The sequence below is a fragment of the Neodiprion pinetum genome, chromosome 3, assembly GCF_021155775.2.
Source record: "Neodiprion pinetum isolate iyNeoPine1 chromosome 3, iyNeoPine1.2, whole genome shotgun sequence".
Classification (NCBI taxonomy): Eukaryota; Metazoa; Arthropoda; class Insecta; order Hymenoptera; family Diprionidae; genus Neodiprion; species Neodiprion pinetum.
This window is the reverse complement of record NC_060234.1, coordinates 29681429-29706046: the sequence shown is the minus strand read 5'-3', so window position 1 is coordinate 29706046 and position 24618 is coordinate 29681429. Positions and strand designations below refer to the sequence as shown.

The following is a 24618-nucleotide window of genomic DNA, read 5'->3' as shown; positions in this document are numbered from 1 at the left end:
TTTCGAGACGATTTATGATTCGCTGTTGTCAAGAAATTACGAATATCTTCTGGAATTCATGATCATGCTCACAAAAATTAACCTGACCGGTACACTCTTAGCCATTGGATCTGCTTGTGAGTAACCGACTATGTTCACACTATTGGTATGCTGGGTGTTTTGTAGCTTAACGAATAACATTCGATGTAGTTGTGAGATGGAGCTCCAGTGAAACGATAGAATAACAATTCACCACAAAATAGCGATTTCTATTCATTTATTTCAAATTAAATTCATTATCTTGACTCAATCAGGACAATGTCGTAGGCATCGTTAGCACGTATTAGTTTAGCACGTGAAAGCAGCCAATTCCAGCTTGAAAACTTAAGTCGCACTATCCAAGCAGAGTTTATTACAGGTTCCATTGACATTATGGAATTACGTAGCTAACGGAAAATTTTTATTGATCAGTAGTATGTGTGTGATGTGAAAAACTTACCCGGATGAACTTGGGCTTGTAACCATCGTCGTCGATGTCTCCAGATACTATGGGGATATTCATTATGTTCTCATTATACCATCGATGACCAAGCGGCGAACGTGAGTAGGTCACAAGTGGAAGGCGGTCACCACTCGTTGAACCAAGACGAAAAAATATTTTGAAACAAATCGGTCGTTGGTTTGCGTCACTTGTAAACACCGCACAGAAATACCAAAATTCGATTCAATCACTCGGCCCGAAGTGTTACCAAATGCAAATGCAAATGCCTGGAGTGTCGTGAATATGCAAGTATGCTGCAGAGACGCCCAGCTGCTACATTTGTCCGTTAAATTCACCCCAATTTAATCAAAATTTATTCAAGAAAAAGGACTGCAGTATCGCGGTTGAAAAAACGAACCCGAACTTTTTTACCTGCTGCACACCACGCAGTGTTTCGACACTCAATATCGTCGCGTTGCTCCTTGCATGACATTTATCATCATCTTTATCGTCAACTCCTCCCTTTTGCCTGATTCGAAATTTTTTATTCCTTATAATGCGTATCCAAAACGTTATCACACTAGTTTTAAACGCCAATAGGCTTTACGCAAGACACGTTTTTTATCCGTTCACCTCTTCACTCACTGTACTCTATTCACTTCTTTCGTTATATTATCCACGATGCTAAGCCGTATAATCGCCCGATATTACACTCGCACCCCCGTCAAAATTCGTGGCCAGACTGCGCGCCGCTCGGCCACCGAACTGGCAGACTCTCGAAACTGTGAATTTTCCCTTGAATCGGTATCGTTTCTCCCTCAAATCAACCGTAGCGCAATGTCACCGTCCAGGTCGAGGCTGTCGGCGGCTCGAATGTTTGTGGGTGAGTGTAGTAAGCGTTGTGCCCAACTGAAGTTGGTACGTCACGCAGCAGACGACCGGGGAGTCCGGTGTGTTGGTGTACTATCTTTGTGACGTCACCACAGAATGTCAGCGGCAGGTAGAACGCCGACTGTATAGTACCTTACCACTCGGCTCGGCTGCACAGGTACGATAAATACCACTATAAACCGGCGAGGAGGCACGGAGTATAGCGTTTCGAACACACGCGGCCGCGGTTTGAATCCCAACGGCAAAACGGGCGCCGCTTTAGCCGCGTCGCCTCGCCTTGCGGTTGTCGTGGGTGGAGGAAAGATATTATTCGTCGGTTTACTAGAAACCCTAGAAACCGGCTTATACCGAAGTCCACGCTCCTCTAAAGCCTACCGGAGATTCGAATCTTCTACTCCGTAGTGGAACGGAGTCCTCCTTATCAGCCACCGCCGCCGTGATAACTTTTTAAAAGCCCGAGTAACCGTCAAGCACTGGACGGGTCCTCATTGAAATCCTTGAGATAATCGTCGGGTCGAAAGGTTTCTGTTTTTCCTCAGGGATGAGGTTCGGACTCGCGTTTCATTTTGGACTACTGCGAGTTTACAGTCACCGGTGGAATTCGGCTACTGGTCCACCAGCTGACCGTAACGGACTGGAACGGATTAAACTTGTTTGAGTAACTATGATATTGTTACCGATATGCAATTCTAATTTCGAGGCGTTCTAATTCGACCATTAATGAGAGAATGTTTGTTCTTCTATGAAGATATCCTGCGTATAACAACTTGAGCTTCAGACTTTGGATTGGTGCGCTTATTCTAACATATATGGTACTGCGGCACGGAGAATAGTCTCAGACGGCTACGCTTTCAATCACCGCACTTAGACTGCTCTGTACTCATGTAGAACCGGTGATCTCGACATTTATGAAGATAAGCAATTCCTGCTCTCAACACGTAGATTCGTCCGCCTATAAGATGAGGATTAAAACGACCTTAGTACCTCGAGAAAATGAATAATCTGTATAGTCATCTGGAATTTTTCTGTTAAATAATTACGTTCATGCCGCGTACGCTTGATCTCGGGTTAAATAAAATGCCAATTCACTGGGGAAATCGCCTTCGCGAAGAAACTAATCCACTGAATTCTTACAAACATTTTCCATGCTTTTTAATGAACACTCAAAAGTTGCAAGTTTAGTTGATCTGGTAGTATCGACGAACAAATGCACTATTGACATGTTATTGCATTGCAATGCGAACAATTCACTTGAGTGAGGTAAAAATGACTCACTGAAATAGCAGTCGATGCGATGTGTTATCCCTGAAAATATATGTACAACGTATCGCCGGTGAAACTCGTGTTCGCCTCACAAACGAGTGCGTCCGACTGGCAAAGCGGGAAGGATGCAAAAAAAAAAAAAAATGAAACGAAAAGCTTTTATCTTATGTGAAACACCCTTCAGAAACTTTCGCAAAACATTTTCCTGGCATCTGCCGAGAATCAGCTGTATTAAAAAATAATTCACACTTGTACCTCTGAAACATGTAAGCCGGTTACGTTCATGCGCAAGCCATATTCTAGACCAAAGCCTGACCATAAAAGTGAAGAAACTTAAAATGAAGTCAATTGTAAATGTTATGGCAAGTAACCGTTTAGACTATGATCACTTACTGTGTACACCTTACACATCAACCCGATAACGGCAAAAGTAAGTGTTTTCCCGCCGACTGGAGACTGTTTTGTACCAGCTGCTGCGTAATAAGTGCATAACGCTAGCGACACGGACTGAGCACGGCTTTTACTTACGCTGATAACGTAGAAATGTAGCAACATACATGCTCGGTAATCTAACGTCAGGAATGCCGCCGAAGATGAAGGCGTAAAAATCTTGCAGGGTAACAATAATAAAATCCTGTTAATAAACCATGTTTGACTAGAATTCTTTAGCTTGATCGCAATATAATGGTTACCGGAAAACATTCTGCGGAGCCACAATGCATGAGTATTGCGTATGTTATACCTATACCTACTGTGATGAATTGAAATCATTTGTTTTCGCAGATGTTAACATTTTATGGAACACGAACCAGGCTACCGCGCCAGGAACTAGGCTGAATCGTTCGTTGACGATGCTCCGAAAAAACTTGCGAAGATTCATTGGCATCGAAATTTTAAATGGCAAACAAACAAATATATTCCGATTTTGTTCAAGTTAATACTTATATAACTCATTTCTATTGCGCTACGTGAGATTAAGAATTACGATGTTCAATGGCATATTCCTGGCATCTTTCATCGTAGTTTACGACTCGTATTATACCTATGTACGCATTAAGGTTGTAAGTCAGAATTGATTTAACGTGCTTGATAAAAGATAAGAATTTACATGTGAAGTCAAACAAGTTTCAGCCGATGCGATGCATGATGTGAAACTGAAAAACGTTAAGTTATTTCAGAAGGGTACGTGAGTATCTTTCCTTAAAGCGGCTTGCATTAATGCTCGTAACACGAATCGAGCCGATTGTTAAATCACACGGTGTACTTTGGTATTCCATTTTTGATTCTCAACGTATTCAATTCATTTCCTCTTGCGACAGTTTTCCTTATTCTAAAAAAAAAAAAAAAAAAAAAAAAACTGCATATCCACATATTCTGAATTTATTTTGACTTTCTGTAACAGAAGATAATGAATTTTCGTACCGAATCACCAAAAGCTGTTTGCTGATCGAAAACTTCACACGTAAATACTGTTGGCATTTTTAAATATCGCATTACGTTTATACTTTGTTGTACCAGTTGTAATATACATATATTGAGATTTGTGAAAACTCAAAAACCCTGTTACTTGCTTAACCTTTGATGCTTATTATACTATTGTTAAAGGATCAAAACACTACCTTCTAACTGCAGGATAGTACGCATATGCAGAAAAGCAGATAGTACGTTCTAAAATAATTCCTTGAAGTCCAATCGCACTGTATGTGGTACAAAACCGAGTGCACACATTATTTTTAATGGTTTTTCCTCGCCAGAGTCCTTGGATTCTCATTGCATACACAATTAGCTATGTATGTCGCGTGACGCGATCTACGCAACCATTATCTATACCGCTGAGCAATAATAATTCTAAATCACGCGTCATGGATCAGCATTACAAACAGAAATTGCATTCCTGAGCGCAACATAAATTGTTCAATATTCGGCCCTTAATTGTCAGATAACGACAAACCCACCTTTTGTTGTATCTTGGCTTCGTTGATTCATGCAGGCATTGCTCACATTCACTGGCTGAAGACTCGCTCTTGTTTGCCCCCCGCATCCGGAATCAGCTGTGGCGCAGCCGGATCTTTCAATTTCCTTCTTGGGGCATTTCGATCCTCCATACTTTGATGATAGCAATCTGAAGGTCAATTGAACGTGCTTTGAAAATTGATTATGTTACTTGGATTACTCGGTAGTGGATTACCAATGCAGGTTCTTTACAGTGAAACCTGATTTGATTCCCTGATTCGTCGTCGATATACAGTCAAGTCACACTCCATGTATGGAACGCAACAAGCTACCCAGATACGCTTTTCAACGAGTAATTAACAATTTCTACAGACGTAAAAATCATTATTGCTGATTATATGTGTAAATTTGCCCAGTTCACTTCACATCGGCTAGTTTCCGACAAATTGAATACGGGACATTTCTGCTCAGTTGTAGTAAAAGATTTTTCGTCCACCTGTCAACACAAAAAAAAAAAAATAATAAAAAAGAATTCAAAGCGATTGATACATTCCACCAACAAATCATTGATCCGAATCGTAAGCGCAATTATTACCTATATCTTTCTGAAGTAACTTGAATTTTATCCTATTAAAAACGGAGAATAGAAATTCTAATCAGTCCTCAAAAGTTTGTAGAGGAGGGTAATCTCGAGTGGCGTTAAATTTAGTATCCTGTACGCACAGATAAATGATTCGCTTGTGAGCAAGTATTCCGTGTATTTCTGAGTAAAAAAAAAATTGGTCACGTTATGTCAGTGCTTTATCCTTGACGCAACATCTGGGCAACGATACATGACAAGATTGTAATCGAGCAACAGCGGTGAGCAAATATAAAATTGGGCGTTCATCTCTCGCACAGCGTGCAAGATTAAAGCTCGGGATCAGTGTCCTTGTGTCATTCAGGCGTATAATAAATCATTTGTGATCGGAATGAAAACGAGTATAACATCTGGCACATTTGTTGCAACGATGATCAATTTAAATGATAAATATCAGGGTCGAGCATGAATTTCAGAAGCTACTTCAGTACGAATCTAGCACGCCTGTGTCAGGTGTTGCATAATTTTCAACTAATAGTTTGAAGAAATTATGGCTACCCTATGGCTCCAGAGCCAGGACGTAGTTTTTTTTTTTATTATTGTAACGACTTTCTGGTATTTGGTACAGGTCTCATGATCGTTAAATTTACATTAAACACTTTCTATCAATTTCGATTAGACGTTTCCAATATACGCAATACAAAGTTTCCATTTCAATATCATAGAAGGCATATTTGAACAGAGCTGACTTATGATATTTGTAAATTCTTAAAATCCGAACGAACATGATTATTGCAGTCTCGTTTCAATGTTCGCGCGTTCTATGTGGTCGGCATCACCAGAGTCATCTAATGGCAGAAACTGTAAGGTACGAATGAATTTTTAAACAATTTCTTCATCGTTCGTCATGCACCGCTCTCTACTGGTACCCTGACAAACTGCAATCGCTGTTCCAAAATTCATCTCCGAGTCCGCTGCATGAGGCCACGGAAAACTTTCATTGTTGGAAACAGAACCTTCTCGCAGTACGTCCCTCGTGTTTCTGAAAGTATTCTTCGTCCCACTTAAAAGTTATTTATTACTGAAGTACAGTATTCGCCCTATAAATACGGACTTAGCGTGGCTTCGATTTACGTCTGTAGCTGTCTCGCAGTGATCATAAAATCTTTAATTTCAAAAATTAACTTCGAATAAAGCATAAAAATGACCGGAATCACGGCTGCCGGCGACGGGCGACGCGCCCTTGGTCAGGCTTATAAAGATAAAAGCAAACCAGCCGATATTCGTGCCAGCAACATCAACGCGGCTAAAGGTGTGTCAAAAATTATATTTTCTAGTGCTCAAATAAACAGAAAGAATATCAATCACTAATATCCAAATTCCCATAAACTGATCTCTTCATCATGACATCACCATTTATGGACATAAGTCGCGGAGCCCACGCGTGACTTTACAGCCTCTTCAACCACACTCCGTTTCAGATAATCATTTCACAGTATCTGTAAGATGATGGGATTTGAAAAAAATTTCATCGGTTTTAAATTTAAATCCTAGAAATTTCGTATCAACATTTTTCCAAATTCTCCTTCGTCTTACTTTTTCCGCAAATCTTGAATCTAATTTAACCTAACCTACAAAATAACACACGCCCGTTCCGCTAAATTGAGAAAATATGCCTTTTTTTTTGTCTCATCACTGATTTAATCGAATTACACCGTATCAAAAAACTTGTATTGATAAACGTCATCTCATTTTTGTGTCATCTTTATGTAAAATTACTGTAAGAAGGTATAACGTGTGAATGCATTTATTTAATTTTGGATCATATTTTTGAAGTTTCAACAATACATATTGGTTCTTCAATGGCCAAGTTTTTTTTGTCATTATTGTAGGAATGAATTCACATAGAAAATTTTTATTAGAACAAGCTTGCTAAAAAGATTCTTCATTGTTTATGCGTGGGAAATTAATTTGTATTCGTTCTAATATTCTGTTTTTCAAATTTTTTAAATTATGTCAACTTCAAATTAAATAATCGCTTTCTCCTGTTCTTGAAATTAAACCTAATGATTAAAATATTTGGTTGACATAGCTCTGGATTTTTTTTGTACATAACTTGATTTCTGAAAGTTATCAAATGATTTATTAACTAGGTCCAATCATCCTTGTTGCTAAAGTTATGAATTTTTAAGTTATCAGTGCAAATAAACTATTGATTTGATCAACACTTTTGTGATTGCGAATAGTATTTCTACTATAATGAAAGATTTCAAGTTTATCGAAAGAACTCGTTAGTCATTAATAATATCTGGCTATGAAAAAATACAATCAAACTGTATCATGCCTTCAAAAATATTATGTTCGAATTATGTGCCTGTTGAACTAATTATAACTATGTTATGATGCTTCAGCTGTGAGTGATGCCATCCGCACGAGTCTGGGTCCACGTGGTATGGACAAAATGGTATGTGTAAAGTAACGACAAAAAGTAAAAAGAATAAACAAAATTATCCAATAAAGCAAGAATAAAAATTAGTTGGTAATTATTGCATGAAATTTTGTGTTACAGATCCAAGCTGGTAACGGTGAAGTCACAATTACCAATGATGGTGCAACGATTTTAAAACAAATGAATGTGGTACATCCTGCAGCCAAAATGGTTAGTTGAATGAATTTCCTAAAATACCTTTCTGTTGGTGAAAGACACAGCATGAGCAATGATTTGAATTTTTTTTTCCTCCTTCAGTTGGTAGAATTGTCCAGGGCTCAGGATACCGAAGCTGGGGACGGCACTACGAGCGTCGTAATAATTGCTGGTGCACTACTAGAGGCTGCTGAACGACTATTGCATAAAGGAATTCATCCAACTTCGATAAGCGATGCTTTCCAAAAGGCAGCTTTGAAAGCAGTTGAAATTTTAAAGGAAATTTCTCACCCTATAGAATTAACTGACCGTGTGGCATTGATCAAAAGTGCTGCAACCTCTTTGAACTCGAAGGTAGTTTCGAAATTCACTTCATTATGCTGACATCAATTACAAGTAATAAGATTCTTGCAAGTTTTATATATACTGTATCTTGTTTCGAATTTTTAGGTAGTTTCTCAACAATCAAGTTATCTCGCGCCATTGGCTGTAACAGCAGTTCTAAAAATTACCGAACCAGGAATGGAAGCTGCTGTCGATTTGAAAGTAAGTAATTCATTTTTATACACATCTTAATTGGATCTTTGTTGGATTTATATAACAGGGTGCTAAGTTTCCTGAACTATGTTGATAGGACATCAAAGTCATCAAAAAACTCGGTGGTACAACTGAGGACACGGAACTCATTCAGGGATTAGTGTTCACGCAAAAATCATGTAACGTCAATGGGCCAAAGCGAATCGATAAAGCTAGGATCGGTCTAATTCAGTTCTGCATTTCACCACCAAAGACCGACGTAAGTCACATCAGCTAAGGAGTTTAATTATTACACTCTGTAATTACTATTAAATGATGACTAACTCCGTCTAAATCTGTTACAGTTCGACTATTTAAATAAGAGTGAACAAATTGAATAATAATTTACAGATGGACCACAACGTTATTGTATCAGATTATTCTGCAATGGACCGTGTGCTGAAAGAAGAGCGTGCATATATCTTGAATATTGTTAAGCAAATAAAAAAGAGCGGTTGCAACGTACTTCTTGTGCAAAAATCGATTCTTCGAGATGCTATAAGCGATCTTGCCATCCATTTCCTCGACAAGATCAAAGTAATGGTTATAAAAGATGTCGAACGAGAGGACATTCCTTACGTTTGTAAGACGTTGGGCTGCAGGCCAATCGCCTCGCTTGATCATTTTACACCTGAGAACCTAGTGAGTGCAGATACTTGCGAAGAAATTCAAACTGGAAGTTCGAAATTTGTCAAGGTAAGCTTTCTGGTCAAGACTTCCTTGTGAAACCTGTTTACAAAAGTTAATTTAAATTTCTGATAGTAAATACTTGCTAAAAATTACGTGCTTACATGTTGCGTGGTTTTATTTCAGATTAGTGGAATCCAAAATCCAGGTCGTACAGTTACCGTATTAGTTAGAGGCAGCAATAAACTGGTGCTGGAAGAGGCTGCTCGATCTCTGCATGACGCATTGTGCGTAGTTCGTTGCCTGGTCAAACAGCAAGCACTCCTTGCAGGTGGCGGAGCACCGGAAACTGAATTAGCTCTCAAACTTGCTGCTTATGCCCAGACGATCGGTGGGACAGACGCCTACTGCTTCAGAGCGTTTGCTAACGCCCTTGAGGTTTGTTGAAATAATTCTATTGATTCGAATATAAGTCGACCCCTAATTTTTGACCTCTGATTTACAAAGTTTTTTATTTTGGAACCGAATATAATTTGAATTTCAGAAGCAAATTACCTAGTATCACAGGTGGATATTTATTTATAATGCAGTTTTTTTTAAATGCATAAAATAAATTGAACTTGAGTCAAACAAAATTAGCCATTTCTTCAGGTATATTTCAATTAGCAGCTTTATTGTACGCACGAAAAGTATAATTAACAATTTGTTTATCCCCACTTCAGACTAATGCTTTGAAAAATTTGAAGTTGAAGTTTTGATCTTCGAGATTAGGCGCGCACGCGCAGTGCACGAATATGCATTGCATTGCTAAAATATTACGATTATCGGACGATGAGGGAGTTTCCTATTGATCGTGCAATCCCCTAAAAAGTTCCGAATATAAGTCGAGTACAATTTTTGAGGGTAAAGTCGGTTATTAAAAACCTTGACTTATACTCGGGCCAATACAGTACTTGACAGACTCTGATAAAAGTACATCAAATTTTTTAATAATACTATTTTCATCTTTCTATATTGTAGGTGATTCCGTCAACCTTAGCAGAGAACGCAGGTCTTAACTCAATCGCCACTGTCACTGAGCTTCGCAACAGGCATGCTCAGGGTGAAACATTGGCAGGAATTAATGTTCGCAAGGGCGCAATAACGAATATTTGGGAAGAAAACGTCGTTCAACCTCTTCTTGTTTCGACCAGCGCCATTACCTTGGCTTCGGAGACTGTCCGTAGTATATTGAAGATCGACGATATCATTAATACCATGCAGTAAACTGTTAGCCTTAACATGATTGCGCGATATGTTCATCAGCATTGTAAGTGCAATGTATCACAATGCTCGTAAAGTAACTTTTTATTCGTTCGTTTGAATCTGGAGAAAAAAGACTTTGGTTGTTTCTTTCTCTTCTAATTACAGATTTTACCATACCATTGCATTGGCTTTTCCCGAGAATAACGCTTTACACAATTCATTATTAATCGATATCGATACGTTGACGTTCGACATATTACTGAGGATCTACGTCTTGGAGTCGATTCTCTTATTCCAACTAAAGCTACGTTAAATGCTTCACTCTTATGCACTTCTTGTATTCATATGAGATTATATAATAAAATGAATTTAAAAATATTTCGGACTACATACATCTACCGTTTCATTCCCACCTAAGTCGTAGCATGCAGAAAACAAAAAATTTCTAATATTTGTGGTACCAAAAGAATGTATTCAATTGAAAAATTATTTTGTTATCATAATGGGCAGTAGTAATTACTCCAGAATTTTTACATATTACTTTTATACACGTTAGATTATTAAGAAGCATAATTACGATTCCATTTAAACAGTACGAGACGAATCAGCGGGAGTAGACGCGTATCGCTCTGTCGCTTCCGTTCTTTAAACGTAACAATTTCAGCGATTAGATATGGACCACCACTTCTATAGAGTCGTGTGAATGTGACATGAAAATCAGTTTCGAGCTCTATGTATTGTTCATTCGTAAATCCAGTTATACTTGGGCGCGATAAGAAAATGCACATTTAGATACATTCCGCGTATTTTCATAACATTGACGATGTTTGGTCGCAAATTGCGGGTTTGTGGAAGGGATTCACTGGAAAAAATGTTTTAGTGCTCTTCAGTAAAGCAGTGCAGGAATACGAATAATACACATTCATTGTCAGCCACAAATTTGCACACCATGAGGTACTTATAGATCCTAATTCGATTTTCTATTTCTTTCTACGCAACATCATCAGATTCTGTGATTATTCCAACGTTATCAACATGGTCTGTAAAAAAACTAATCATTATTCGTCTTCTTTACGCGTTTCAAGGTTGATCGTCGTGACCATTTTCATTCAATTGCCCTTTCTGATACGGATGGATAATCTTTTTCCATACGTGGATTATTCAAAGAATCCCTGTGATGATTTTTACACTTTTGCTTGTGGAAATTTTCAAAATGTACATCCTGTCCCCGAGGGGTATAGTATTTGGGACGGGTTTATCAGATTGCAAAGAGAAGTCGATGAACGATTGAAAGGTACATTTTTGTTTGAATGACAAATTAAAATTGGAGATGCTAAACGTAAAATAATTTATTTATGGTTTTGGACATATGGAATTAAAAAAAAATCAAACTTTATGCATATTTATCCACAGAATTATTGGAGAACGAAAGATCTGTGGGAGATTCAAAGTCTTTTGTAAAAGCCCAGGACATGTACGCAGCTTGTATAGATACAAAAACTCGTGATAGGAGAGGAATTTCACCAATGTTAAAAGTATTGGAAGAAATTTGGCCGAAAAAAAATGAGGAGAGTACGATGTCTAAAATAACTTCGGCCGATTGGCGAAGAATGGCTAGATTCGTTGCTAATTATGGCGTGCAATTTTTTTTCAAACTAACAGTTCGAACTGATATATGGAATGCAACGAAAACTTCGATATATGTATGTATTAGAGCATAATTCTGCGTCGCCTTTTTTAAATCAAATTTCAAGTTTCAAGTGCATTTTGTACAACAATAAGCATTTCGTACCGTATAAGAGAAATACTTCAGAATAACCGAAGTTCCCCTTGTTGCGGCACAAGTGAAAAAATATTACCCATCTAGATCGAGCACGATGATTTGACATTGCCTACTGCATTGCTGCGACAACCAGTACGGATTTTGGACAATGATTTTTCCAGTAGAACCGACTCTACCTTTATCGAATATTTGTCAAAAATTATGATCATATTGCGGGATTTTACTCAAAGTGACATCAGCGATTATGAAATCAGCGCGAAAGCGAGAAGTATCAACGAATTCATGAACGTCTTGGCGGATCCAAAGGTACCGTATTCAAAATACCTCTTTCTGATTGATCAGATCCTCTTCGATTAAAGCAATCAGAATTATTGAATAATAAAAATATCCCTGGGGTTTTGTCTTAGGAATTAAATTACGGCAGAGATACCGCGAAGACTAATATTCCTAACGTAGGAAGTACGACGTTGGCAAAATTACAAGCTTGGACAGACGAAGTACTGGATCAATTTACCGACACGGTGAGCGGATGAGAATCTGTATTTGTTTATTTTCGATTATTTTTCTTCCATCTTCGTGATCAAGCACAATGATAATCCAGCTTTGATAAGTTGTCAAAACTGTCATAAATTTTTTATTCGTAGTGTTTTTTTTCCCCAATCATACAGATTAATTGGAGAACGTATCTACAGATCGTCTTCAAAAAGTCTAGGGTCAAAGTGAACGATGACACGCAGATTTTTATCACGAATCGAAGTCTGTTGCGTAACTTGTTAATATACGCGCACGAAACGGGAAAGGAGCTGTTGAGTAAGTACAACGAAATAAAAATATGCGACCAGCCTCGAGGTCGCATCACGAATCTCTTCCTCGAAGTTACTATAGTAAAATAGAATAACAATAAAGGAATATTCCTGGTATAATTTTAATATCGAAGTAAAAGAAATTACGAATAATTTCCAGATGATTTCGTCTATAGTCGGATGGTCACTTTTATGGCACCTGAATTGTCATCAGAAATGTACAATATTTCAATGGATTTCTACATAAATCGCGGATACGTGCCTCCAGGTTATCCAACATGGAAGTATTGTCTCCACAAGGTCTAATTTCGTGATAAATCAATGTTTTATTTTCGCTGCATTCGACCATCGATTGTGCGTCTCATTTCTTAGTACAATTTTAGTTTGTTTGAACTGATGGGGTACTCAACAGTGCCGAACTAATTTTAAAGAATTTATATTTTTTTAAATTTCAAACATCTGGTCAACTGTTGAATGCTGAAGGTTTTAGATTTTCCGAAAATCGGACTGAGCTTCACCGTCGCACAAAAATACCGAGAAAAATATGTTAGCGAAGAAAGAATCAAAAGGGCGCAGGAAATGATGGAAAAGTTGAGAGACGCTTTGGAAGAATTGATAGATGAGGCAGAATGGATGGACGACTTTACCAAAAATTATGCAATCTACAAATTGAATAGCATACTGATACTAACTGGAAGCCCGGATTATTTAAAAACTGAATCACAAGTGGATCAGTATTACAGAAAGGTATATGATCTAGAATCAAGAAGTTAGAAATCTATCGTGAATGACGATTGCATGGTTTCAAAAAAATCAAATAATGAAAATTCGTTTTAGCTGAAAATTTACAGGTACGACCATTTTGGAAATATGAATAGACTTCGAAGTTTCAGTCAATGGAAAAATTTCGCGGAGTTACGAACCTACCGAAATAGAAATTCGTGTGTATAATAGGATCAATAAAATCACATTACAAATAAGAGTAATAAAAACTTAATAATCTCAGTATTTAAGCCTAATTAATCGACCATTCCAGATGGACGCAATCACCACTAATCGTCAACGCTTATTACAACGGAATAAATAATAGAATACGTACGTACTACATGTCGTAATTCAACAATTACGTTTCTTCGTGATCCCACTTTGTCCTTCATTGGTGTCTATTCTTTGTTAAAACAGTATTTCCCATCAGCACAATGGCAGAACCATTCTTCTCTGGCAATAGTGGAAGGTATCTTAAGAACGTAATCAATTAATTATAATCCGTTATAAATTCAACTACTTACACGTTATTTTATTTTAAAATAATTCGTCAGTTTTTTCGACTACGCTCGTATCGGTTCAGTAATGGCACACGAACTTACACACGCGTTCGACAGCCAAGGTAATTTTAACGACCGTAGAAAACGTTTATTTTAAATAAAATATGTAACTACATACCCTTCGCGAGAAGTTAATCGATTGTTCATGTATTCAGGACGATTATTGGATGCTGAAGGCTCATTGAAAGGCTGGTGGTCCCAGTCAACTGAACAAGTATACGCGACAAAAATAAAATGCTTCATCAAACAATATAACCAGTACATTTCGGGAGATTCTAAAGCAACTGTAAAGATTTTACCATTTCATTATTTAAATTAAATTAAACTTAACTTGGTACAGAAGTCATTGTCTCATCAATAGATAGACGGCAAGTACACGTTATCCGAAAATATTGCCGACAATGTTGGATTGAGAGCGGCCTTTAGAGCATTTACAAAAGAGAGAAACAAACTACTGGCTTTATATCATTGGAGCAGATTCAACAATTTTATGTCAGACAAATATTTCTACTTGGCATTTGCTTCGGTAATAACTGATGAAAAACTTAATGTTCCTCCTTTAAACCTGAAAAAAACTTGATTAATTTGTGTGATTTGAAAGTTAGGTCTAGGTTTGAAATCTTTAATAATTCAATATTCCGGGGATGCCCTGCTCGATTTCGTCGTTGACGTATATATCTTCAAATATCGAAGTCCACATATCTCAAACCCGAAAATATACGCAATTCTGAGCAAAAACACTTCAACATGTTTTCATTTGACAGAACAAAGAAATTGCACAAATTCTACGAATTTACTATTGCGATTTCGCAGAATCAATGCCATTCCTTTATTTTTGCATCAAATGAAAATGCATTGGAGCATTTTTGTTCAGATTTGCGTATAAAATGGACTTTCCATTTTGGCGTTTGAGATACGTAGACTAAGATATTTGGAGATATACACGTCAACCACGAAATCGTCCCTTAAATTGAACTTACCACATTTAGTGATATTCCGCATTTTCAAAAAATGTTATTGCTGAGACTGCATGAAATTAAAGATTGAGTTCTAGACACAGTAAAATGTTATTCCGAGTATTTGAAATTAGTTTTCAGAGACAATGCCACGATAGATTTTGATTCTCACAATATTTTTTACAGATTTGGTGCCACACAGGTGCAACAGAACATAGCGACAAACACGCACCCCACAAATATCGCATACTGGGACCGATACAGAATATGGAAAATTTTGCCAAAACTTGGCATTGTTATGAGATGATTAGCAGAAGTCGAACGAATGCAATGAACTCCTGGGAGCGAGCAGACAAAGACATATGCATATTGTGGTAATACTGTTCACACCAGTGCAATATATTACTATCAAGTAAATTAGTCAAATAAATAGTGAAAAATGTATGAAATAAGTTGGAACCACTTGCCACCGCAAGCGTTTAATATTTCAACTGCCAACATTTGAGCGGGATATTGGGAACTGAAGACGGACGAATCGATGGAAAATTACGCGATGTTCAATAAAAATGTGATTTCATTTTAATAAAATATTCAACACTCTCACGTTACAACAGTCTAATAATTTCTATGGAAATGTACTACCGCCTATTTCCTTAAGCATTTATTACCGCTACCGAATGATCACGTTTTGTTCTTCAACCTCCAAAATACCACAACTGATCTGGAGGATAAAATCTTCGTGTATCGTAAAGAATTAAAATTAATCAACCCTAAATTCATTTGTGCATCTTATAGATAAATGTATAAATGCGTGCTTTTGCGTATAAACAAATGCGTTTTAAATAGGATATGAATATACGCAGTATATATAGAATTAGTCAATTATTGTCATTTGAGGAAATTTCCACAATTGCTGACTCGTCAAGTCAATAAATATGATAATTAAACGAAACGAATATTCTAGATGCCCAAGGCCAAATACATATATAAATCTGTGTGCGTACATCATATTCTCTCACACTTAAGTACTTACGAAACGATGATCAGGAAAAATTATTTTTTATCTAGATTGTACCAAATCTAAATATGTGGATCTGAAAAGTCTAGAACAATTTTCATCGATTTAACCTCATTATCAATTCCGAGTTAACTGGCAAATAAACACGTACTGTCTAAATCTAAATATAGATGACTTCGTGACCTCGTGGTTTGCCTTCAATTTCTCTATGATTGAAATCAAATTTTATTAGGATGTTTGATTCTCGAAATTCGTGAATATTAGATGGTTATATGGATTTGTCAAAGAAAAAAAAAGAGAAAAAACGGGAATATCATAGGAAAATTGAAATCACGTTTTTCAAATGCGTTGATCACAGTCCACTGTAATCATTTAGGCTAGGTATGAACCAAATAATTTTGACTGTTCGATCGCGTATATACGTAGTTTGTCCAAAGAGGTCCTTGCAAAAAAAGCGAATTTGATTAAGCTGCTGAAAAGGAAAAATTCTGTGAACTCTGATCGTCTGAGAACAACATATTCTAAATATTTTCTGAATAATGGTTGTGATTGCGATAGAACGGAATGATTTGAGGTACACTTGACAACAACGTTCGGACCCACTCCATTCCTGTGCACAAGGACAATGAGGAAAACCTACCTCACCAGCGTGGATGCATTTGATGGAAGGTCCACTGTTGATAAGTATTATTAACGTCACAGGGCATCAAAGATAAATGCTGTGTCTGGGGATGTAATGCCATACACTTTTTATGCACCCTGTGCATAAGAGTTTTTGTTTTCTACAAGGAAAAGGAAAGAGGTCATATTTTTTTGAAGGACAAATAAGTTTAGATTGTGACATAAACTTTGGATTTAAAACAATGGTCAAATGGTAAAGAAATAAGAAACATAACTCTTCCAGTTCAACACTGGAAGAACTGGAAATATCCATCTAATTAATCAATATATGCAGGTAAGTTACACTGAAACTGTTGTAAACTTACCTCGTCGTACTGCCAGGGTCCATCGACAGTCCCAAGCCTACAAAACGCCAATTTTACACTCTCTCCATCAGCTTCTATGCAACGTTCTCCAACACCCAATTGCCCTTTGGCATTGAGTCTTATGAGCTGAAAGTTTTGTTATTGGTTGGCATGAAACAAGTGAAATAGACAAAGAACACTCCGTAGAAAGTAATGAATCCATGAGAAAATGATTACCTGATTATTGCCAAACCCATGGCAGTGAGAAGTCCCCATCAGGTTAGGTGGAGGGTGACCCATGGTATCCAGACACGAGGCAGTGGCAACACTGCGAAGCTAAAATATACCAAGAATTGAATCAAGTGACGAATATTTCCTGTACCAGTAATCAGTCGCAAAGTTGAACAGTAATTCGATGATCTTATCTACCTCTCCCCAATGAACATTTGGCGGCAATTCTGGATATTTGTCAAGTACATCGTAGGCCACGTTATCCATGAACCACTGAAAGTCTTTACACTGTAGCCTTTCTTTCATAGCTAACTGCTCTGTGATATCTCCATGATCGAGTAATCTTGCTAAGGGTTCTCTTGTATAGAAGAACTCCTTGTGCTTTTCATCAAACCAAGTTTCAATCACCCGTTTGTAATTCTGCAAAAATCATTTTATTTGAATCAGATGAATCGTAGACACAATATGAGCATTTGTACACTTACGAAGTGAGCATATTTTATAGCATAGACATAGATAATGCACAAAACACGCAATGCTTACAATCGTGATCAGAGGGCCTTTCTTCTTTTGAGCCAGTTTACCAAACGTGTAAGGCATGAAGCCCCGATAAACATGCCCGACGTGAGAACAAGGCACCCATTCAATGCTGCCTCCACATTGCCATATTTTGAAAGAAAGCTCGAAGTTTTCACCACCCCAAACCAAGAGGCCATCGTCGTAACCACCCAGACTTAGAAAATATTCACGGTTGATAGCAAATAGGCCCCCGGCATGAGTTGGTGACCTGAAATTTGCGAATAAAGGAATTACGAGTTTTAGCTAATACTTATTTGGCATCGTAATTTTGCACTGAAATCGTACTTATAGGGCATGCTATCATGCGAGCGTGTTTTCGCCTCTCTCCTGGGCAACTCGTTTTCTTTGTACAACATTCCCCACTCGAAGATACCTCGATACAAATGACCCTCCTGATAGACTGGCCTGTATTCGAAAGTCTTGTGATCTATTCCATCGATCACCGGAACAGTCATCACCTTGCTAGTTACAGAAGAAAAATGTTAGGAAACACATTCTCACGAATCGGGAATCCACAATTTCAGGTGATTATAATGTCCAATGAGTTAGGTACTAGATCATTCCTTTGAAGTACATTTTCGACAGATTAAATGTCTGAATTTTTCATGAAAACTTATTATCTACCTGTTCACATATATTGGTGCAAGTAATGGTGGTAACCAATTAGTGTTGACCTCGCAATGGGCATCTAAAAACACAATCACTTCACCAGTAGCCTCTCGGGCTCCCCTGGATCTCGTTCTTATTAAGCCCTGTCTCTCATGATTTCGTATGAGACGTACTTTACCATCCCATCGTTCGACGTACGACTCCAGATCGCCTTTCAAATTGTCTGAAATTTCACAACGGAGCTAGGATGGTACAATAATTATTCTGTTACCAGTTTTTGATAACTTTCAATTAATCATAGAAGCGTATAGTTGTTAATGTTTACTTAAAAATTCATTGGTAGGAAAAAAATTCGGTTTTTGTCCAAACCTTTGTCAGAATAGTCGTCAACCAAAAGTACCTCTTCCAAAAACTCTGGTGGTGTTCGATTTATCACGCTGTGTACGGTACGCATTAAGACGGACCATCCTTCATTGTGAAATACTATAATAACGCTGGTTTTTGGCAAATCAGTTGCATAATTCCAACGCTTGCACCTAAATTTAATAAAAAATCCAGTGTTTACTTTTTAACCATAGGAAACTTTTATAGAGGATCTTCCAACTATTATGTATCACACTAGTTCCTACTGTTCTCACTCCCCTCTCATCGTATAACTCAATTGTATGGCTTTCACTTCTTCCTTCGTATTTTTATTACTCAATTACTGAAATTTCTAAAATAAAAATGATGCTCAGGCTATAATAACTAATTGAATTACTTACTCGGCTGGCCTGGTGTCGTGAACAGATCTATCCAAAGAAATTTCATCAGAACAAACCATGTTCATGCCATAATCAGACTCTGATTGCTGTACATCATTTTGTTGATCTTCTCTCAAAATGTGAGCCTTACCCTCCTCACCAGGGCCTATTCTCACCACTACATTTCGTGGCTCAAAGTTTCCTAAGTCATCACTGATCACTGGTAACTGAAAAAAAGTATGAAGTGGCAAATTGGCTTTGTAGGTGATAAAATAACTACATTTGTTCCATTTTCGAACATAATAGTACTTTTTTATAATGCTTTTATGAGATAATCTTCGTGCATGATATACACTGAAATAAAATGTAACAATTTCTGTACATCTTTAGTGCGCGTTAAACTGTAGAATAAGATGATTTGGGCAAAACTCAAATTTTAAAATTCATAATCTGAGTTGCATTTGACTGAGAAATATTTTCAAGTGCATTGTAGAGAGTATATAAGCTTGTCTGTGTACCTGTCGAGATTTAGATGCCGCAGCCCAGTAGTTTTTCAGATTGCTAGGCTGGTCATCGGATGAAAACACAAAAAGTGCATATACAATTATCACAAACAACATTAGACCCAGCAAAATATTGACAAAACGGGTTCTCTTCAATTGAACGATCCGCATTTTTGATAATTCTTAGACCTGTAAGAAAAAATGGTGCATTACTTTCATTGATATCGCAAGTATGTAATATTATTAATTCGGATGGCTTGAATTCTTCAGAAAGGCTTCTGATATTATATGAAATATTGTAATTAGTATAGTACAAAATAATACGAGAAAATGGAATTAAACGGAAATTACGGATACCTTGGAGTTACAAGCTGACAGAAGAGTGAGGTTTCATTCTTTTAAATCACAGTTTTTAAAGAAAATATTATACGGAAAAAGAAGGCAATAAAAATATGCTAATGGCAGATTGTCAGGCGATTTAACCTCCAAGTAGCTGTGAACATTGACATATTGCGCTATAGATATTATTTCGCGGAAGTGAGTATATAGTTTATTGTAGAGAAAAAGATTCAGACTTACTGTTGGGTTGATCGGTAGGATACTACGATTAGTATTTATACTTTTCAACAAACAATACTTCCACCTTCCATAATAAACGGACACCTGAAACTTGAAAGCAGACGTGTCGCTTCTGCCGAAATCGACGCGATGAACTGTACACTTACTACATAGTACACGTATTCAACACACGTGAATCAATGAACGTCCCACTTTCGACCTTTCGTGCGAATCTTATTCATCTGTCTTCCTCATATACACAGTAGCCGATGTTCCCTTCACTGTCTCTCATCTCGTGATTCTCTCCACGGATTTAACGAGCAACGACATTTCCAACGGCATTTAACCGCACGGGTGTAAACTTCGATCTAGCTTTCGCTTGTCGAAATCACGGGTCGAAATATTTAAGCACGTTCACTTTTAGGTTAGGAATAAACTGTGTCGAGTTCACGTCTTGTTTACTAAACTGTTTGCAAAGTTTCCGATTTGGCATCAACACGAGGATATTTTCGGTTCACAATTTTTTCACTAGATTTCAAGTCATTCAGAAATTATTGGATTTGCAAAATTGAAGGCTGAATTTGGCGGACATAAACTAACCTTAGTGTTAAACAAGGTGCTCGTGGCTGGCCCCGTCAAAAATTGTGTAAACACTTTTTTAATCCATTAAGCAACTCTCCGCAACTGAATTAACAAAATGGTAAGCGCACATTATGTATTGTTTTTGAATACTGTAATAAAAGAAATTTGATGTTAAATTTGCACAGTATTTTCAAACGTAATAATTGAGGTTATGTATTTACAGGGAAAGAATAAGAAAACGCGTAAGGTTGTGATGCAAAGATTCGCACAAATGAAAAAAATGATCAGCCCAAGCGACTCCAGGATGTAAGTTTCATAGGTCATGAAAAAGTAAACTACGGAACAAAAGTCCCGATTCTTTAAATCTTATTTTCAATCTTGTCGAGCATTTGCCTATTCAGAGGCTTGCAAGTTTTCGTAACATTTTTCATTTAACTTTTACAATTTACATCCATACAACTAGGACAAAGTCTGTCCATTTTTGTAATTTACTGGAATTTGGTACCTATTTATTTGCTACATTCAACTTACACAAATTTATTCATATATTCATCTTTTTCAATTTTAATCCCAGAAAATTAGAACAGCGAGCGCTGCCACGAAAAAAGAAACCTGAAGATCTAACGGAGATAAAAATCAAAGAAGCGTAAGAAAAATTAATTATTCTGATCTGAATCGAACGTGAGAGAAATAACTATAGATTATTGTTTTTTGTTTTCGTGTACTTTCAGCCCCCAACAATCCTCGGCATTGTTTTTCCAATATAATACGCAACTTGGTCCACCGTATCACATTTTAATTGATACGAATTTCATCAACTTTTCCATAAAAAATAAACTTGATATAGTGCAAAATATGATGGACTGCCTATATGCAAAATGTATACCGTACATAACAGACTGTGTTTTGGCAGAATTGGAAAAACTTGGAGCAAAGTACAAAATAGCATTAAAGATAATCAAGGATCCTAGATTTGAAAGAGTACATTGTATGCATAAAGGAACATATGCGGATGACTGTCTTGTTAACAGAGTTACACAGGTAATAATTGAGTGAATACCGCTCGTGGTTTTTCACCTTAGAAATTAATTAAATCAGCTAATTTCAACACTGCAATGAAAACCGTGGTTCTGATTCTAGCACAAATGTTACATTGTTGCGACCAACGATAAGGACCTGAAAAGAAGAATTCGGAAAATTCCTGGGGTTCCGATAATGTACGTTTCTCAACATCGTTACACGATCGAAAGGATGCCTGATGCGTATGGAGCTCCTAAAACATAGACAATAGATAATCATAACAATTTTTTTTAAACGTTGCTGTCGTTCATGTTTTATAATAAAATATTACTGCCACTGAAAGCATTTGACTCCTGAAATTCTTACATATATTATAAACTCTCGCCAACAGGGCAACATAATACAACTGACTTTTCCGCACTTGTCAAGAGATGGCGGCAGGAGACATGAGGCGAATGTTCTTTGCAGCTTACGTCTCATCGATGGGACATTCATCCTTTGCGAATGCACAATCAGCGTTGATTATCAGCACTGTTATTCGCATCGCAAATTGTTTTTCATCTGCAATGGCAGTTGTTGGTAAATTCTTTTTGTGAAATATTGTAGCTAGACACAAATTAATCTTTTATTGCGGATCTTGGCTCCAGTCTTGGGAGAGCTACCGGTACAATTATGATAGTTATGCTTGAAACTTGAGACAGTTAAATGAAAGGCGAACGAAGCTGAGCAATAAATCAAAAATCACTGAACAAAAAAAGAGTATCCTCAATGTGTAGACGTGAATGTCCGCATGCGGTTAATTCGATAAAGGTTTCATGCCATGTAAATTTTTGACTAATGGAAAGAGAATGTGAGAAAATATATTTTAGTGAGTGCTAAGGATGGTCTTAATTGATGAGCAAAGTAATTACTCAGCTCAGACACGTAATAATCTTGAGGTCAACTAACAATTAACGGTATTAGGTAGCCTCGTTCGGAACTCACCGCGATCAGCGGATTTTATCGAATCTTTCTCTTGGCTGTTATATGTTATTATACCGGTATAGATCTACCTACCGAACAATGAAATGAAAATATTCGTGCTCTTGGTTGGCCTACCTTGGTACATTATTCATGAATATTTGTCGTTAAAAAGAAAAGAAAAAGTAAATAACCGTTTACAATATTGAAGAAGAAGGTGGACACGCAGCTTGTACCGCGTTATAGGAAAGCCCAAATTGCGATGGAATTTTCAGGCAAGCATCGCTGTATCGACCTTCCATTAACCTTCGTACAAGAACCTTGTATCCATATGTACAACGTACCTACGCCAAAGTTATTTCTCACGTTATCCGAACGAAGCTGAATTACCTACGAACTAAACTTGCAGTGAAACATGTGACGACAATAGCCATCTCCCTTTTGTCTCGAACCCTTTCGAACGCTGCAGCAACGAACGTCGCGTGTCGGTGCAAATTTTCTGCAAGAGAAGGAGAAGAAAAAAATATATTATAAAATAAAGTAGAGAAAAATAACGAGAACAAAGCAGAGGTGAATTCTCACGATATAAAGAAAAATAACTTCTTTACCGAAGAAACTAAACGAACTAAATATGTGGTACTTAGTATATCCTATAACCGAGCCACATCCACGTGTTCGTAAATATACATCTGTATCGTCGGCATGTCCATCATTTCTACACGCTGATCACAGTATTAAGTTATCTTTGATAAACGAGGTGCAAATATGAAGAATATTTTTTCAACAAAGATTAAAATATATCTCAAGTTTGGTAGTAATCCCTTTTTAAATGTTCTACATAACTGGAATTTATTAATGAATAATTTGCTGTTAGTAGTATCGAAAAAACTGCAGCTTGATTTCCGAAGATTGAAAAATGAAATCAGACCATCGAACGGCTTGGTCATTTATGTTAGATGGGAAATATCTGTATTCCTCGATTTCCGCGTATTTGTTAGCGCGCTACCTTAAGACTGGTCCCCTCAAATTTTTACAGCGAATATCCAACAAGCGTGCAAACTTTCAACCTTTTCGACGACGGGGCACCATAGAATGTAGGAACCGATACGAACGAGGCTTCCTACGTACTGCGGGCAAACTAACTACAGCCGCAAATTATCTTATGACCCGGAGCGACATTCTGCGTCGAACAGCCGGGTGCCAGGTCCTGCGGATGCTGTTCAAAGCCAAACCCGTCCGAAAGCTGATAGATCGTCCAACCGTTGGTGGAGCTTTTGTGGTCGAATAACTGCGGAGAAGATATGTCGGCGTGGTTTTTTGAACCTACCGGCTTACTTAGAAGGTGGAACAGTAAGACTCTGTTTCACCGTTGGTCCGACGGGCAAACCGCAGCTTTCGCCTTTGGATCTGTTTTTGGATTGATGCAGCGCGTTTATGGCCGAACGGCGCGATAGGGGGCGAATAACCTTGTACATTCAGACAGGTATAATTGGTATGCAGAGGCGTTGACCCTAGTATGTAAGCGATTTGGTTAAAATTGACCAGCACTACGGTATGTACCTATAGGTATATTATATATATAAAAATATATATATATATAGGTATATAGTTATATACCTATCCTCGTTACGGAAGAATTGTGAACCCTTTTTATCTACCTGAGAACATTATCCGTTTATCCAATGCAGTATAATACGTATAGGTATATTTATATGTAAGTATATATGTACGCACTCCCGCATTG

General features: G+C 37.4%; 5 protein-coding genes across 11 annotated transcripts in view; 3 read left to right on the top strand and 2 right to left on the bottom strand.

Annotated features, from left to right (window-relative positions):
- Rhp (GTP-Rho-binding protein rhophilin) overlaps positions 1-1525 on the bottom strand; it is a 50823-nt gene extending 49298 nt beyond the window's left edge. Inside the window, exon 1 of the mRNA XM_046618726.2 lies at positions 479-1525. Within this exon, the coding sequence (XP_046474682.1) occupies positions 479-541 (63 nt within the window). The 5' untranslated portion in view covers positions 542-1525. The remainder of the gene's footprint in view (positions 1-478) is intronic.
- A 4613-nt stretch (positions 1526-6138) lies between these two features.
- Positions 6139-10617, top strand: CCT4 (chaperonin containing TCP1 subunit 4). 2 transcript variants are annotated; one of them, XM_046618752.2, is made up of 10 exons: positions 6139-6459; positions 7559-7611; positions 7717-7806; positions 7894-8145; positions 8242-8337; positions 8426-8587; positions 8719-9063; positions 9181-9432; positions 10015-10303; positions 10405-10617. In XM_046618752.2, the coding sequence occupies exons 1-9, from the start codon at positions 6351-6353 to the stop codon at positions 10258-10260; spliced, it is 1605 nt and encodes a 534-aa protein (XP_046474708.1). In that variant the 5' UTR covers positions 6139-6350; the 3' UTR covers positions 10261-10303; positions 10405-10617. The 2 variants fall into 2 exon arrangements, with proteins under 2 accessions (XP_046474708.1, XP_046474707.1); XM_046618751.2 differs by having other exon boundaries at positions 10015-10617.
- Positions 10618-11051: 434 nt separating this feature from the next.
- Positions 11052-15541, top strand: LOC124215380 (endothelin-converting enzyme 1-like). Of its 3 annotated transcripts, XM_046618720.2 has the most exons (15): positions 11052-11193; positions 11325-11533; positions 11653-11942; positions 12107-12328; positions 12430-12543; positions 12691-12832; positions 12986-13125; positions 13309-13572; positions 13663-13766; positions 13862-13920; positions 14008-14059; positions 14145-14212; positions 14306-14436; positions 14512-14676; positions 15293-15541. In XM_046618720.2, the coding sequence occupies exons 1-15, from the start codon at positions 11189-11191 to the stop codon at positions 15482-15484; spliced, it is 2157 nt and encodes a 718-aa protein (XP_046474676.1). In that variant the 5' UTR covers positions 11052-11188; the 3' UTR covers positions 15485-15541. The 3 variants fall into 3 exon arrangements, 2 of the variants coding, with proteins under 2 accessions (XP_046474676.1, XP_046474679.1); XR_011176716.1 differs by having other exon boundaries at positions 11077-11533; positions 14516-14676; positions 15293-15431; XM_046618723.2 differs by lacking the exons at positions 14145-14212; positions 14306-14436; positions 14512-14676 and having other exon boundaries at positions 11077-11533.
- On the bottom strand, positions 11445-20550 carry Pgant7 (N-acetylgalactosaminyltransferase 7). 4 transcript variants are annotated; one of them, XR_006882339.2, is made up of 13 exons: positions 20334-20550; positions 19770-19943; positions 19273-19478; positions 18878-19044; positions 18524-18731; positions 18185-18361; positions 17864-18107; positions 17519-17740; positions 17327-17425; positions 17111-17236; positions 16765-16906; positions 14269-14715; positions 11445-14063 (listed from the first exon to the last, which is right to left on the bottom strand). XR_006882339.2 is itself a non-coding variant. In XM_046618748.2 (12 exons), the coding sequence occupies exons 2-11, from the start codon at positions 19923-19925 to the stop codon at positions 16766-16768; spliced, it is 1746 nt and encodes a 581-aa protein (XP_046474704.1). In that variant the 5' UTR covers positions 19926-19943; positions 20334-20550; the 3' UTR covers positions 11445-14063; position 16765. The 4 variants fall into 4 exon arrangements, 2 of the variants coding, with proteins under 2 accessions (XP_046474704.1, XP_046474703.1); XR_006882340.2 differs by having other exon boundaries at positions 14269-14356; XM_046618748.2 differs by lacking the exon at positions 14269-14715.
- A 12-nt stretch (positions 20551-20562) lies between these two features.
- Positions 20563-22256, top strand: Bka (FCF1 rRNA-processing protein Bka). The gene is made up of 5 exons (XM_046618800.2): positions 20563-21012; positions 21118-21200; positions 21469-21540; positions 21626-21935; positions 22035-22256. The coding sequence occupies exons 1-5, from the start codon at positions 21010-21012 to the stop codon at positions 22176-22178; spliced, it is 612 nt and encodes a 203-aa protein (XP_046474756.1). The 5' UTR covers positions 20563-21009; the 3' UTR covers positions 22179-22256.
- The last annotated feature ends 2362 nt before the right edge of the window (positions 22257-24618 follow it).

Bases quoted from the DNA above. Each gene is read 5' to 3' on its own strand.
- LOC124215380 (XM_046618720.2), top strand. The intron at 12,833-12,985 runs GTAAGTACAACG...AATAATTTCCAG, and splicing joins AACGGGAAAGGAGCTGTTGA to ATGATTTCGTCTATAGTCGG. The intron at 13,921-14,007 runs GTACGTACTACA...TTGTTAAAACAG, and splicing joins CGGAATAAATAATAGAATAC to TATTTCCCATCAGCACAATG.
- Bka (XM_046618800.2), top strand. The intron at 21,541-21,625 runs GTAAGAAAAATT...GTGTACTTTCAG, and splicing joins GAGATAAAAATCAAAGAAGC to CCCCCAACAATCCTCGGCAT. The intron at 21,936-22,034 runs GTAATAATTGAG...TTCTGATTCTAG, and splicing joins TTGTTAACAGAGTTACACAG to CACAAATGTTACATTGTTGC.
- CCT4 (XM_046618752.2), top strand. From the start codon at position 6,351: ATGACCGGAATCACGGCTGCCGGCGACGGGCGACGCGCCCTTGGTCAG. The intron at 9,064-9,180 runs GTAAGCTTTCTG...GTTTTATTTCAG, and splicing joins GAAGTTCGAAATTTGTCAAG to ATTAGTGGAATCCAAAATCC. The intron at 9,433-10,014 runs GTTTGTTGAAAT...TCTATATTGTAG, and splicing joins CGTTTGCTAACGCCCTTGAG to GTGATTCCGTCAACCTTAGC.
- Pgant7 (XM_046618748.2), bottom strand. From the start codon at position 19,925: ATGCGGATCGTTCAATTGAAGAGAACCCGTTTTGTCAATATTTTGCTG. The intron at 18,362-18,523 runs GTAGATAATAAG...TTCTGTAACTAG, and splicing joins GCACCAATATATGTGAACAG to CAAGGTGATGACTGTTCCGG. The intron at 18,108-18,184 runs GTACGATTTCAG...CGCAAATTTCAG, and splicing joins CATGATAGCATGCCCTATAA to GTCACCAACTCATGCCGGGG.